General features: G+C 42.2%; 1 protein-coding gene across 4 annotated transcripts in view; it reads right to left on the reverse strand.

Annotated features, from left to right (window-relative positions):
* fam169ab (family with sequence similarity 169 member Ab) overlaps nucleotides 1–14847 on the reverse strand; it is a 77916-nt gene that overhangs the window by 14662 nt on the left and 48407 nt on the right. For all 4 annotated transcript variants that reach the window (XM_048527897.2, XM_048527894.2, XM_048527893.2 and 1 more), the window contains 5 exons: nucleotides 11207–11335; nucleotides 9021–9154; nucleotides 5742–5796; nucleotides 3631–3787; nucleotides 1755–1902 (listed from right to left, as the gene is read on the reverse strand). In XM_048527897.2, coding sequence (XP_048383854.1) covers nucleotides 1755–1902; nucleotides 3631–3787; nucleotides 5742–5796; nucleotides 9021–9154; nucleotides 11207–11335 — 623 coding nt within the window. The remainder of the gene's footprint in view (nucleotides 1–1754; nucleotides 1903–3630; nucleotides 3788–5741; nucleotides 5797–9020; nucleotides 9155–11206; nucleotides 11336–14847) is intronic.

Here is a 14847-nt window from a genome sequence, read left to right on the forward strand (position 1 = left end):
GGAGAGGGTGCCATTCAACTGGTTTGATTTGCACTGGATGGTATCAAGCTTCTTAAGTACTGTTGGAGCTGCATTCATCGAAGAAGTGGGGACTATTCCATCACACTCCTGACTTATGCATTGGAGATGGTGAATTACTCACTGCAATATTCCTAGCCCCTGACCTACTCTTCAAGCCAGTATTAATATGGCTAGACCAGTTCAGTTTCTGATCAATGGAACCCCTAGAATGTTAATAATGAAGCTACCAGCAATAGTAATTCCAATAAATGCCAATGGGTTTAATAAAACAAAACAGAAAGTACTAGAGAAACTCAGACAAAAATGGAGTTAACGCTTTAAATTCAGTATGAATCTTCTTTGGAAGAAAAGCCAGCTGAAACAGTTGTGGGGTTTATGACAAAGAAAAATGGTGAAAGGGGTTGGGGTGGAGTGTAGTGAAGCAAGTGGAGTAGATGGTGAAGATGCCCCAGAGCAAAAGACAAAGGGGTTCCAACAATAGTACAGAAGAGATATAGATAAAGAGTGGGTGTTAATGCGGGTATTAAGATCAAGTGTGGGAGCAAACGTTGGCCATTCAGTCAATCAATACAAACATGGCTGATCTGACAATCCTCAATTCCACTTCTCAGCCTTTCCCAATGGTCTTAGATTCCCTTAGTGATTAAAAATCTGTCTTAGCCTTGAATATACTAAATGACTCTGCCTCAGCAGTTGTCTGCAGTAAAGAATTCCACAGATTCACCATCCTGAGAGCAGAAATTCTTCTTCTGTCCCAACTGGGTGACCTCTTACTAAGATTATGCCCTCTGGACCCCCCACAAGGAGAAACAGCCTCTCAACAACCATCCTGTCAATCCCACATCCCAGTAAGTTTCATATAATGATTTATTCTTCTAAACTCCAAAGAGTACAGGCCCAACCTAGTCAATGTCTCCTCATAAGAAAATCTCTCCACACCCAGGGTCATCCCAGTGAACTTTTTCTGGGTTGCCTCCAATGCCAGTATGTCTTCCCTTAGGGGACAGTATTCTAGGTGTGATCCAACAAGAACTTTGTTACCTCCTCTCTCCTCTCTGTCCAAGGTCCTAAAGACACCTTCCAGGTGAAGCAGTAATTTCAGTTTCATTAGGGTTCCTTGATGACGCACTTAGTCAAATGCTGTCTTGATGTGTCAGTCACCCTGATACTGGGATGTCCACCTGCTTACTGACACATTTAGGACTTCATGGTTATTACTTTATAATTTGCTGTTATTCGGCAAAAGTTTGACAATGATTTAAGGTGCTTTTCTGAGGTCTGCCAAAGAAATGCAGTGTCTTTAATTGACCTCATTCCTTTAAAATTTCGTGAAGATGTAATTCTCACTTCCATCACTCATGTGCTACCTAGACACATTCAAACTTAAATATTTTCATCGCATGGGGGCATCACTGGTCAGGCACATATTAATTTACTATTCCTATCCTGCTTCAAGACCAATCAACAATTATTTTAAATTAAAATTTGAGTATTTAGTACTTTCTCATTCTAGTAGACTTCATAACTGTTCTTAACCATGTAAAAGTACAAACTGGCTGCAACATTTCTATTTGATCCCACCATTCAATTTACTTGGCTCTTTTCCTTACATTCCTCAAAAGGCTTTTGCCAAAATAATTATCCAGCAGCACTCCGAACTGCTGCTGCCCTCACACTTTCCCTGAGCAGTCTGTTCAGATGTCTTCTAACCCCTCCGATAGCGCACTAATTACCTCACCAACATCTTGTTTCAAGACGTCAATGTGACATAACACTACATCACTCTCTGTTATTCCTGCAGGACGTTCTGGAATTGTGCACTTTTCCTGATTTTCAACCATTTGTGGATCATCTCCACTTCCATCTGCTTTGGCTTCACATCTGTAAAATATACACATTTCACGTGAGAGGTAGCAATAGTAAAACATTTTGCCTTAACATAATTATAGGCACATTATGCAACAGTACTTATAAACTGAACTAAGATGTTAATTGGCAACAATTAGAGAGATGAACAGAAGCCTACAGTAATACTGATAATGAGAGAAATGTAGCTGCAGTATTTTTAGATAAACCAGTTAACTCATATGTACTGCATTTATTAAGTTGAGAAAAAGGAAAACAAAGACTACATTTAAAGGACAACTTCCAGTTTACATTGCACTTTTTATGACCACTATACATCTCAAAAAGCTTTAAAAGGCAATAATGTACTTTTTCTAAAATGTGCTATCTTTGTGAGGCATGATTATCAAGTTCACACAAACAGCAATGTTATCATCTGCTCTTGTGTTGTTGTTCAAGGAATAAATATTGGCCAGGATATCGGGTATAACTCCAGAGCTCTTCTTCAAAATTGTGAAATAGGATGTCCTCCATCCATCCAAAAGGGCATGTGGGACCACAGTTTAGCGTCTCATCCAAAAGTCAGAGCTACCTCAAGCAGTGAAACAGGACCTCAGTACTGTACTGAAGTGTCAGCCTTGAAGTTTGTACTCAAGTTCTAGAGTAGGTTTGAAACTAGAACCTTGTGAGTCAAAGACATGAACTGAGGAAGAGCTATGTTGAAGCATCAGCTTTTACTTTCTTTATTGATAAGCGTCCTTTTTTTTTCAGGTCAGCACGATGGCTCAGTGGTTAGCACTGCTGCCTCACAGCGCCTGGGACCTGGGATTAGTTCCACCTTCAGGCGACTGTCTGCGTTGAGTTTGCATATTCTCCCGGTGAGTTTCCACTGGGTGTTCGGTTTCCTCCCACGGTCGAAAGATATGCACTTTAGGTGGACTGGTCATGCTAAATTGCCCGTAGTGTTCAGGCGTGTGTAAGTTAGGCAGATTAGACATGGGAAATGCAGGGTTACAGGGAAGAGGATAGGGGAATGGGTCTGGGTGGGATGCTCTTTGGAGGGGCGGTTTGAACTTGTTGAGGCAATTGGCCTGTTTCCACACTGTGGAGATTGTGATTTCTGGTTTTAAATTTTTATGGAACTAACTTGAAAACGGGAACTTTCCTAATCACCCCATGAGCATTGGTAGGAAATGTGTTTATGGTAAAAAAATGGGTTTGACAGATAATCCTATTCTAAACATCAACCAGCTTCATTGTTCTTGATGACAGGTGAAGAACAGGCAATTGGACAAAAGAACCCGGAAAATAGCTCAACAAATTTCACAAATCCAAAGAGAAGCCTAAAAGATAAAACCAGGAAATAAGGATCAAAATAGTCAAGAACAAAAATGTACAATGGGATATCACCGTTTAGTTTCCAACTGACTTTCCTCTTTCAACTTGCTGTAATCTAATTTGGCAAATAAGTCAAATTGTACAAAAGCATTTGTGTTAGCATGAATTTAATATCAATCAGCAGCACTTGGCAAACTAGCAGTTGAGTTTCTTAAAAAATATAAAAATGCAAAGGATAGTCTCCTGTCTAAACTCAAATTTGCAGGTGAGAGATACAATTATAAATCCATAAAAAAAAATGTTGGAACAGCAGCAATACATCAGTTTTATTTAATGGTACAGAAGTGAGACTGAGAAAACAATAGGCAGCTTCATGTATGGTGTTTATTTAAAACTAATTGAGCCATATACAATAGGTGCAATTACCTGTTTAACTGATCCTTAGGCTCTGCTGATACAATTGCCTCCTCTTTATTATTGAAACGTTTTGTTTTTGTTTCCGACTCAACCTGACTCTTTCCTGCTTTTGAACGTTTGGATTGACTGCTTCTTCCCCGTTTAGCAACAGGTGGTCTTGTGAGCTCTAGCAACAAAATACTTTATTGGAAAATGGGAGTTCGCACGTTGAGAATTTCCCAACCATCAAAGTAAGTTATAAGCAACAGTTCACAAATGACAAAGATTCATGGTGTACACCAAGAAGAAAATTAATATAAATCAAGACTGTTTTTAAGTTATAGCACATCAATAAGTAAAAGTTTTTTTAGGTGCTCATCAAAATGTGACATTTACATACTAGGCTTTGGAAAGCTCTGTGCTTCTTCACAATTCAGTGTCAGTTAAACTATGTTTAACCTACTTAACTCTAATCTCAGGAGCAAGTTAATGCAGAGTTATTTTCTTCCTCATATGAGGATTATGCTCATTTTGAGCAAGATTGCAGTGATGCTATGTTTTGAGTCAAATGAGGATAGCAATATACTTGGAGACGCAGGGGTTGAAATGGTCAATAAAAGATGGATAGAAGAGGTGTGTGGATGTTGGCAATGGTAATTTTTAAAAGGGAGGGAGTTTCTGTAAGAGGAAAGGCAATCATTAACTATAGAATTCAACATAGGACCCAGGAAGAGCACACCAGACTGCTCTATAATTGAATGGGTGTTCATGTGGAGGCATGATCTTAGAGAAGGCCCAGGGGAAGATGGAACTGATTTACCGTGATGATGGAGTGAACTTGGAATAGGTGGGCAAATGAGCCAAAACTGGTTCAGCCCAAACATCTTGTGCATACTAAGATTGATATTTCAGTACACCATCATCATAAACCATTTCAAAATACAATGACCACTGCAATGCGAGAATGTATTATTAGCATGCCAAATTTCAACAGTTACACCTACAGCGGAAATAGCAAATACATTGTACAATACCTGAATACTTACTGCATAATGCTCTATTGTGACTATATTTTTAAGCAATAAAACTTATTGTCACTAGAGAGAGATCAGTTTTATAGTTTCTGAACTGCTAATGCATTTTGTTTAACACTCCCACGTACAATGACATGGACCTAAATCTCAAAGTATTCTGACCCTAACAAAGCCAGTCATTTTGACCTGGCTTAAATGGTATCAAATTATGGATTTTTAGAAGCCCAAATCTTCTAAATTTTAGTTTTCTGCTTCGAAGGTAGAAGACACACCATTGTGCAAAGCAGTGGAAGAGAGCAGGCTGCTGAGGAAAACAGTTCTACTGTTTGAAGAGACAGGACTGTCTCTTTGCTGATTTAAGGACTGAGGAGTTACCGATTGATGTAGGCCCAAAAGCCAGAGGTCAGTCTGAGGATTCTCAGAAAACTTATTGAGGGGGCTTTCAAAGGACATTGGAAGGTTTGCTCTGAAAAGGAAGATTGTTGAGAAGTTAGTAGGAGTGTGGGACTTGAGATTAAGGCTAAATACCTACCGAAAAGTGTGGTTTGATGTATTAAAGGATCATAAAGTCTTTCTGTTTGAGCAAGTTAATGAGGATATATTTTTCTATAGTCTGGTATATTAGCTAGATATTAAATAATACTCAGTTTCTGATAATAGCAGTTGGCTTGTCATAAAACATGAAATTTTGTTCAACAATTCTTTCCCCCAGTCACCGGGCAGTACATTTTCCAAAAAAACAATTATTGGTCTTAATGGAAACAGGTAAAAATCACCATAGTCCCAGAGGCTCACAGGGCTGCTCTCTCAAAGAGAAAGACGACCGGTGCTAAGTTTAACCTGAGGGTCACCATGTATCAGACAAGGGGAAGAGGGTGAGAAAGTGGACCTTCATGGTGACCTCAGGCAGTGTGGGAATTGAACCAGCACTGTTAGCATCACTCTATGTCACAAACCAGCTGTCCAGCCAACTGAGCTAACCAACCCCCAATTATGGAAATAGGAACAATGTATAGCAGATTTTATTCTTTAACTGAAAGCAGCAACAGTGAAAAAGTATGGGATGTCATCAGACTTTTATTGTTTGTAACAATATGCAATTCTCACCTTCAGAAAGAGTTGAAGAGGCACCTGGCAATGCTTGACGAACAAGTAATTCAGTCTGAAAGACATCATAACGTTACAGCATCAACCTTAATCACAGCCTCGTAATTCTGAGTATTTCAACTTTTCCATTTTTTTGTCCAGAAAAATAACACCCTTCTACTGTGGAAATAGCTTCGAACAGAAAACAAATTCCAATCCATGCCGGGTCAATCAGATCGTTTGAACTTAGGGACAGAAGGCGGCCATTCAGACTGTTAAACCTGCCCCACCACAGCTGATTGAACACCTGAATGTCTTTTACTCACCCCATTCTCATAACCCTGTATTTCACTGGTAATCAGAAACCTATCAATCTCTACCTCAAACATACTCAATGACTGAGCTTCAACTACTCTCCGAAGTAAAGAATTTCAAATGGTTCACAACCCTCCAAAATAAAAATTATTCTGCTTGTCTCAGATCTAAATGGCATGCCCTTAACTCATTAAACTTCAAATTCAGATAGATTCCTTTCCCACTGACCTTAAAAACTCTTCCTCCAAGTACATTCCCATGCAGTGTCTACAACCTCTCCCTTACAAATCTTACACATGCCTTTCTCAAAAAGTTTCGGCAGAACTCTTAAGTAGTCATATCAGACTCAGAACATTAATTCTGTTTTTCTCTCCACAGATGCCACCAGATCTGTTTTTTTTCTCCAGCAGTTTGTTTACAGGCAAAATACAATCATGGTATATTGTCTGTGGCTGCAAAATTGCCCATCAATTCCTGCTATGATAGAATCCCCATCAATGTTGCTCTCATACATTCTCATTCTGTCATTCAACAACTCCACCGACTCTGCCCACACCTCAATGCAACTGAGCCACTTGTGCTGCCACAGACTTGGCTCCTGCTCTCCTTCCTTCAACCTGGTCTTTTAATCAGACATTCAGTACCTGACCACAATGGCCACCAATGGTCAGCAGCCTGCAAGCTAACTGCACAGGGTTTGTTCCCTGCACTACCAATGTGGCAAGCCACCTACTCGCTTCAGTTCAGTTAGTGATTAGCTGTTTATGCAGCTTCCCGCCAAAAATATATTTGGAGTGGAGATGGGAAGGGCCCCCCTCAACCTACCATTAAACACCCCTACTACTATTAAACACACAAGGAGAGCACAAGATGATGCCCTTCAGCTTGTGAGGGCAAATTTAATGTTCATTTAATACTAATAGAGTTACGTAATTATTAATACCATTACATGAGATTCTTACATTATCCACATCCTAAATTTGCTGTTAGTCCATTTCATATATTGGTGTACGATGTTGGGGAGGGGGGGTGTAATGGCCTGTAGTATTGGGTGGCTCAGTGGTTAGCACCTCACAGTGCCACAGACCCGGGTTTGATTCCAGTTTTGGGTGACTGCCTGTAAGACTTCTGCACATTCCCCTGGTATCTGCGTGGGTTTTCTCCGGATGTTCTGGTTTCCTCTTTCAGTCCAAAGATGTGCAGGTTAGGTGGATTGGCTGTGCTAAACTTCCCATACCGTTCAGGGATACTTAGGCTAGGTGGGTTAGCCGTGGTAAATATGGGGAAAAGGTGGCGACTGAAACTGGGGGGGATGCTTTTGATTTATTTATTTATTGCCATATGTACCGAAGTACAGTGAAAAGCTTTGTTTACGATCAGTATAGTAAGCAAGGGTGTACAGATCTTAAAGACTTAGAGGCATACAGGATGCATTGCACAGGGTATGCATGAGGTGAGAACAACATTAGCAAGATCAACATTATTTGAGACTACACAGCCCATTCACTAATCTAATAATGACCTGGAAGATGCTGTTCCTGGACCTGCTGGTGCATGTGTTCAGGCTTCTGTATCTTCTGCCCGAAAGCGATGTAGGAGAGCATTACAGGGGTGCAATGGGTCTTTGTTAATGTTGGCAGCAAGCCATATAAATGAAGTCCACGGATGGAAAGTTGGCTTCCGTGATGGTCTGGGTTCCATACACAACTTTCTGTAGTTTCTTCTGATCCTGGGCAGAGCAGTTGCCATACCCGGCTGTTATGCACCCGGACACAGTATGCTTTCAATGGTGCATCTGTAGACGTTGGTGAAGTTTCTTATGGACATGCCAAATTTCCTGAGCTGCCTGAGGAAGGGGAGGCTTTGTTGTGCCTTCTTGATTGTCACATCTCTACTTGGGAAGTCCAAGACAGATGGTCAGTTATCGTCATTCCGAGGAACTTGATGCTGTCCACTCTCTCAACCTCTGTTCTGTTGATGTAGATGGGGGCATGTTCTCCTGTTTTCTTTCTGAAGTATGTGATCAATTCTTTGGTTTTGTCGACAGAGAGAGGTTGTTCCCATTGCAACACTTCACCAAGCCCTCCATCTCCCTTCTAAATTTTCACTCGTGGCTGTAAGATATCCGTCCTACTATGGTGATGTCGTCAGCAAACTTGTAGGTGGCATTTGATAATACAGTTGTGTGAGTACACGGAGTACGGTCGGGGGCTCCAGTATTGGGTGTTACTGTGGAGGAGGTGCAGTTACCTATCCTCACTGATTGTGATCTGTGGGTCAGAAAGCTCTTTGAAGGGTTGATGCAGACTCGATAGGTTGAATGACCTCTTTGTACACTGCAAGCATTCTGATCCAACAGCATATTGGCACAATATTCTTCTTTTTTCATATGGATACTTTTTTTCTCCTTAGATGATTAATTTGTATTTCAATCAGTTGTACACTTCTTCAAAATAAATTATTTTTAAGTAGACATAAGAAAATGCTCAAATGAACATTTCTTCATGGGAATTACATGACAACAGAACAAAGATATAATCCTTTCAACGAACAATGTTAGTGCCATTCTAACCAATCATCTCAGGGTGACAGGCAGGATCCCCTTCACAACTCCGTCTCATAAGAAATCCCATGGGCAGCGTTTCCATTGTATAACTAAGAGACACAGAGCTGCAAACTTCAAAAAAGGGAGCACAGTGAATAAAACACTGCTGTTTGCTCACAAGCGCCCAGGATGGGCCCCAATTGCCAGGCAGCAAATGCCTGGTTTTGAGGTCTGGCTGAAAGGAATACAACCAGAGGCAAAACATGACCCCATTCATGGAACAATCTCAGGGAATTCCTGAATGACCCAATGCGTTCCCTTTAAGATACACAGCAGTGATGACAGCAGCTTGCCACCATTTCCATCATTCTAGAACCTCTTAGACTCTTCCCCATGGTAGTCATTCTTTACGAAGAGGAACTCTGTATGATAGGACTTACAGACAGCTCTGTCGTATTTGGCTGCTTCTCCACTTTGTTTACCAGTTGCTTTGCCGTTCCACTGTCAGCCATGTCTAAGGATGAAGATTCTCTTCTTTCTGGTCCAGGTTCATCAGTACGTGAGATATCTATACCTTGGGAATAACACAAAAATACCAGAATGACAGAATACTCCTCAGTATCTATACAACAAGAAAGAAAGACACATAGTCCTGACGTTGCTAGATTGTACTTCTTAGTCACTGATTACAGTACACCAGTTCATGGTAATACCATTCAGTCAGCCATTAATATCATAACTTAGGGGCATGAATGGATTTTATTTCCTCTGACTTGTACTCATGTCATGTACCATTAAAAAATACTTGAACTTCTTTGAAAAAAAATTTCAAAACCTGAATCCATTCTAGGAGTAGGCAAAGCAATTTGTCTAGTTGCACTTCAACATCAGAAAATAGCTCCCCTGCCACTGCTCTGATTAAGTCTGAGGTTGGAAGGCTCCTGGTCTGCTTACCTGCTCGCTTCAATGCCTCATCCATCAGGACCCAAACAGCAGGACAATTGTTGGCAGGGAGCCCAAACGGCAAACCTGGCAAAGGGCTTCCTCATTGGTGGGCATTCAAAGTCTGATCAAGGAACTGAAGGGTATAGACAGGGTGGATAGCAAAAAGCTTTTCCCCCCCAGAGTGGGGGTTCAATTACTAGGGGTCATGAGTTCAAAGTGAGAGGAGGAAAGTTTAAGGGAGATATGCGTGGAAAGTTCTTTACACAGAGGGTGGTGGGTGCGTGGAACACGTTGCCAGCAGAGGTGGTAGACGCAGACACGTTAGCGTCTTTTAAGATATATTTGGACAGGTACATGGATGGGCAGGGAGCAAGCAGACACAGACCGTTAGAAAATAGATGACAGGTTAGACAGAGGATCTTGATCGGCGCAGGCTTGGAGGGCCGAAGGGCCTGTTCCTGTGCTGTAATTTTTTTTGTTCTTGTAATCGTCAGGGGGCAAGGTGGGCATCACATATGCCCCCTCCCAGCTCTTCCCCCCCACAACTCTTTCTGCTGTGGTCCAAACTCAGTCAGTCCTCACTGACATGTGGCCTAGGTCTCTTTCTGATCCTGGGCCCCTGGTGGGTGCAATGCTCTCAGTTGCCATCATTCTGCTGCTGGAGTGGCCTGTAATCAATGACTGCTAGCCCCCAACTGGCTGGGAGCTCTCAGAGCAAACTCTACACCCAGAGTCCTTTTTGTTAGGCAAGACTTTACCATCGGTCATTTAAGTTCCCATCTGGCATTTAATATGGTGGGCTCTCCCTAATAGGAAACTGGCTCTCACTGGCTCCACAACCAGCAAGCAAGATTCCTGATGCCTGGATTTAAACCGGCCCATGGTTTGCACACATTGTTTACATTGACTACCGGAGTTGGGATGTCTTGTGGTGGCTGTACAAGACTTTGGTGAAGCCACATTTGAAGTACTGTGTACAATTCTTATCGCCCTGTTATCGAAAGAATGTTATTAAACTGACAAGGGTGCAAAAACATTTACAAGGATGTTATCAAGGCTGGAAGGTTTGAGTTATAAGAAGAGAATGAATAGAAGGGATATTTTTCCTTGGAGCATTGGAGGCCGAGGAGTGACCTTACAGACATTTATAAAATCATAAAAGACATAAATAAGGTGAGTAGCCAAGGGGAGCCCAAAACTAGGGGTCATATTTTTAAGGTGAGAAGGGAAAGATTTACAAGGGACCTGAGGGGCAACCTTTTCACACAGAGGGTGGTGTGTGTATGGGACAAACCAGACCAAGCGGTAGAGGTGGGTACAATCACAACATTTAAAAGACATTCTCGGACAGATACAGATTTACATGTACATGGGCCAAACGAAGGCAAATGGGATTAGCTCAGTTCAGGAAACCTGGGTTGGCATGGACAAGTTGGGGTGAAGGGCCTGTTTCTGTGCAGTATGACTTTATTCAATGCCTGTCAGAACTGAAGTGTGCAAGGCAAGTTACAAAAATTAACCTTCTATACAAAATGAGTAATATGTTGGCAAAAGAATAACTTTTTACTTAGATTGGTAAATTCATTTAACTTTAAGCTGTGGAAGATGGAAAAGAGAGGTAACAATCATGGGGAGGTAAAACAAGAGACTGAGCTTCGGCAGGTTCAGTGTTATGTATTACCTTTCACAGGGCTGATCTGTGTCAGTATTCTGTCTGCAATACGAACTCGCTGGAAAGGGTGGCCAACGCCTTCAACCTCCCACAGAAGGCTGTGGTCATCAGGATAATTGTTCAAATACTTCCTACAAACTGGAGAAACAAAGAAACAGAGTTCAATTCAGATAAAAGTATACTGTCAATCATCTGGTCTTAACAGCTGATGCAATAGTAAAGACAATTGTTATTAACCCATCACTTATGGGCAGCCAACTATATTGGCAAGGTCGCTGGTGAACCATTTAGGAATTGTGATAATGACACTTACAGAACAGGTGCCCCAGATGAATGTTCCTGATACCACCAAGACTATTCAGTCCTGTCCATTTCTGTCTCAACAACACAACAGACTCAGCAAATGTGGTGGCATAATGGCTCACACACAGGAGAGAGTCGCCCTCACAATTGACTCTCAACTCAATGAAGGCTCATGACATCAGATCAATAATGGCAAAGGATTACCATCTACTGCCCCCCCCACTACGTCCTTGGTGAACACCATTTGGAGGAAGCACCAAGGGTGGCTCAGGCACAGCATATACTTGGACTTGGCATGTCCAGCATCACAATGGCTCGTTGGTTAACACTGCAGCCTCACAGCGTCAGGGACCTGGGTTCAATTCCAGCTTCGGGCAACTGTTGGTGAAGCATTTGCACATTCTCCCTGTGTCTGCGTGGGTTTCCTCCAGGTGCTCTGGTTTCCTCCCACAGTCCAAAGATGTGCAGGCTGGGTGGATTGGCCATGTTAACTTGCCCATAGTGTTCAAGGGTGTGTGGGTTATAGAGGGATGGGTCTGGGTGGGATGCTGCAAGGGGCGGTGTGGACTTGATGGGCTGAAGGGCCTGTTTTCACACAGTAGGGAATCTAATCTAAACACAAAAATTGGCTCGGTAGAACCACCACTGACTGAGCTACGAAGGACAGAGCTGCTAGACAGGACCTGTGGCTGTTTGTGAGAGAAACAAGAGAGAACAACGTACTTGTAAACGTATCTGTCCCTGACAGTCACTCTTACCGAAATTACACAGTTATTCGAGAGACCAAGTCCCATTCTCACATTGAAAGTGACTCTTATCATTTGTGTGGCATCTCCCTATCACCATGATAAATGGAACATACTTTGACAAGATCCAACAGTCTCCATGGGGTGTGGTGGGCCATCATCTGCAGCACAATTATATTCATTCACAATCTGTAACCTAATGACCTTGCATGACCCCATTCTACCAACAAGCCAAGGCATCAACTCTGGCTCACAGTGCAGGAAGGCATGACATGAGCAGAACTAGGCATATCCAAAAATGAGGTGTCAATCTGGTGAAGCCACAAGGACTACCTACATGCCAGCATAAGTAACAAGTCACGGACAGAGCTAAGCAATTGCACAACCAACACACCAGACCAAAAAGTGTAGTGCTGCAGTGAATGGTAGGGGACAATTAAACATCTCACTGGAGGAGGTGACTCCATAAATAAGCTCAGCCTCAGTAAATGGGGTAGCCCAGCACATCAGTGCAAAAGATCAAGCTGAAGTACACGCATTCATCTTCAGCTAGAAGTACTGAGCAGATGATCCACCTCAATCTTCTCCTGTGGATCCCAGAACAGATGCCAGTGGGTGAACTCTCTTCTGTTGGGAGTCAGAACTCGCACAAAAAGGGAGACAGTTGTGGTTCTTGGAAGTTAATCATCATTGTCCCAGGAAGGTCTCAGAGTGGTGTCCTAGGCTCAACCATCTTCAGCTGCTTTATCTAAAGCCTTTCCTCCAACAGTAATGATTGCACAATGTTCTACTACTCACAGATCTCTAGATCATGAAGTAATCTTTGTCCATGTGCAGCAGATATCAGACAATATCCAAGTTTGGGTTAACAAGTGGAAAGTAACATTCATGCTACACAAGTCCCAAACAAGACACAATCAATCCATCACCCTTAACATTCCACGGCATTACCATTACTGAATCCCTCATTGGTATTCTGGAGATTGCCATTAATTGCACTAGTTTGGCCATATAAATTATGGCTACTCATGCAGGTCAGAGGTAGGAGTCCTGGAAATAGTAACTCACCTCCTGTCCCCCCCCCAGTGCCTCACCACAGGCACAAAGTGAGGAGTGAGATGGAATGCTCAACTTGCCTGAAGAGGTGCAGCTTCAACAACACTCACTAAGCTTTACACCATCCAGGAAAAAGCAGCCCATCTGATTGGCACCTAATCCATCATTTTCATCATTCACTCCATTCACCACTGATGCACAATAAATAACAAGGTATGCTATCTACAAGATGCACTGCAGAAATTCACCAAGGCTCCTTCAATAAATAGAACCTTCAAATCCATGGCCTCTAAAATCTAGAAGGACCAGGGCAGCAGATGGGAACACCACCACCACGTTCTCCTTCAAGCCGCTCACCACTCAACTTGGAAATATAGTGCTTCTCTCCTTCTTTCACTGATACTGGGTCAAAATCTGGAAGTCCCTCCCCTCCAGCACTGTGGGCATCCCTAAACCCCAAAGACTGCAGTGGTGCAAGGAAGTAGCTGACCACCACCTTCACCTTGGTAATCAAGGATGGGCAATAAATATTGGCCACCTAGTCCCAAGAATGATTTTTTAAGAAACTCACATTCAGAATGCATTGGTTCCTGATACAGCAACAGTGTAAATTAATTACTCTCATCCTTGTTTCCAAATCCTTCTGGCTATTCACGCAATCTCCTGTCAGCTCAAGACCCCTCCAGGATGATTTCTGCCCCAAATTTCTTTACCCCAACTTGGCCTTTAACATTCTATGCCAGAAGTTCTAGAAACTGTTCCACAGACCCCTCTGTTTCTCCACTTCTCCTGTGAAGTTCATACCCTAAACACTCATTTTAACTTATTGTGTATTTTGATGTTTTGATGTTATGACATTAGAAAGCATTATATACATTTTAAAACTCATTCATGGAATGAGACTGTTGCTGACAAGACCAGAATTTATTAGCAAATTCTAAATACTTTTAAGCTGGTGGTGGTGAACTGCCTCGTTGAACTGCTTTCAATAACGTGACAATCACGTTCAGTAAGAAGAGGTGGTGCTGCTCACGGCCAGTTCCACAGTATTCAGTATTATGTGAAACTTGTTAGATACTGTGATTGTCACGTCATTGAAAAAGCAGCTAAACTGGTTGGGCCTGGGACACTACTGCTTTATGACATTAATGCTGTAATTAAACATATCCATACCGGTATGGAGTAACCATAGTGCTGCTCAGGAGAGAGTTCCAGGATTTTAATGCAGTGACAGCAGAGGATCAGCTACACAGTTTCATTTCAGGATGCAGTGTGTGTTTTAGAGGAGAGCTTATAGGTAGTGGTGTCCCACTGCCCTTGTTCTTCTTGGTGGTAGAAGACAATGCTTTGGAAGGTGCTGCCAAAGAAACTTTGGCAAGTTGCTCTAGTTGCACCCTGTATACAGTACACACTGTGTCGTGGTGGTGGGTTTAAAAGTGTCCGCTTTGCCCTGGATGGTGTCAGTTTTTTGATTATTGTTGAAGATTAATTCATTCAGGCAAGTGGTGAGAATTTGTACTTGTGGCTTGTTGATGGTATACAAGC

The sequence above is a fragment of the Stegostoma tigrinum genome, chromosome 3, assembly GCF_030684315.1.
Source record: "Stegostoma tigrinum isolate sSteTig4 chromosome 3, sSteTig4.hap1, whole genome shotgun sequence".
NCBI classification, from domain to species: Eukaryota; Metazoa; Chordata; class Chondrichthyes; order Orectolobiformes; family Stegostomatidae; genus Stegostoma; species Stegostoma tigrinum.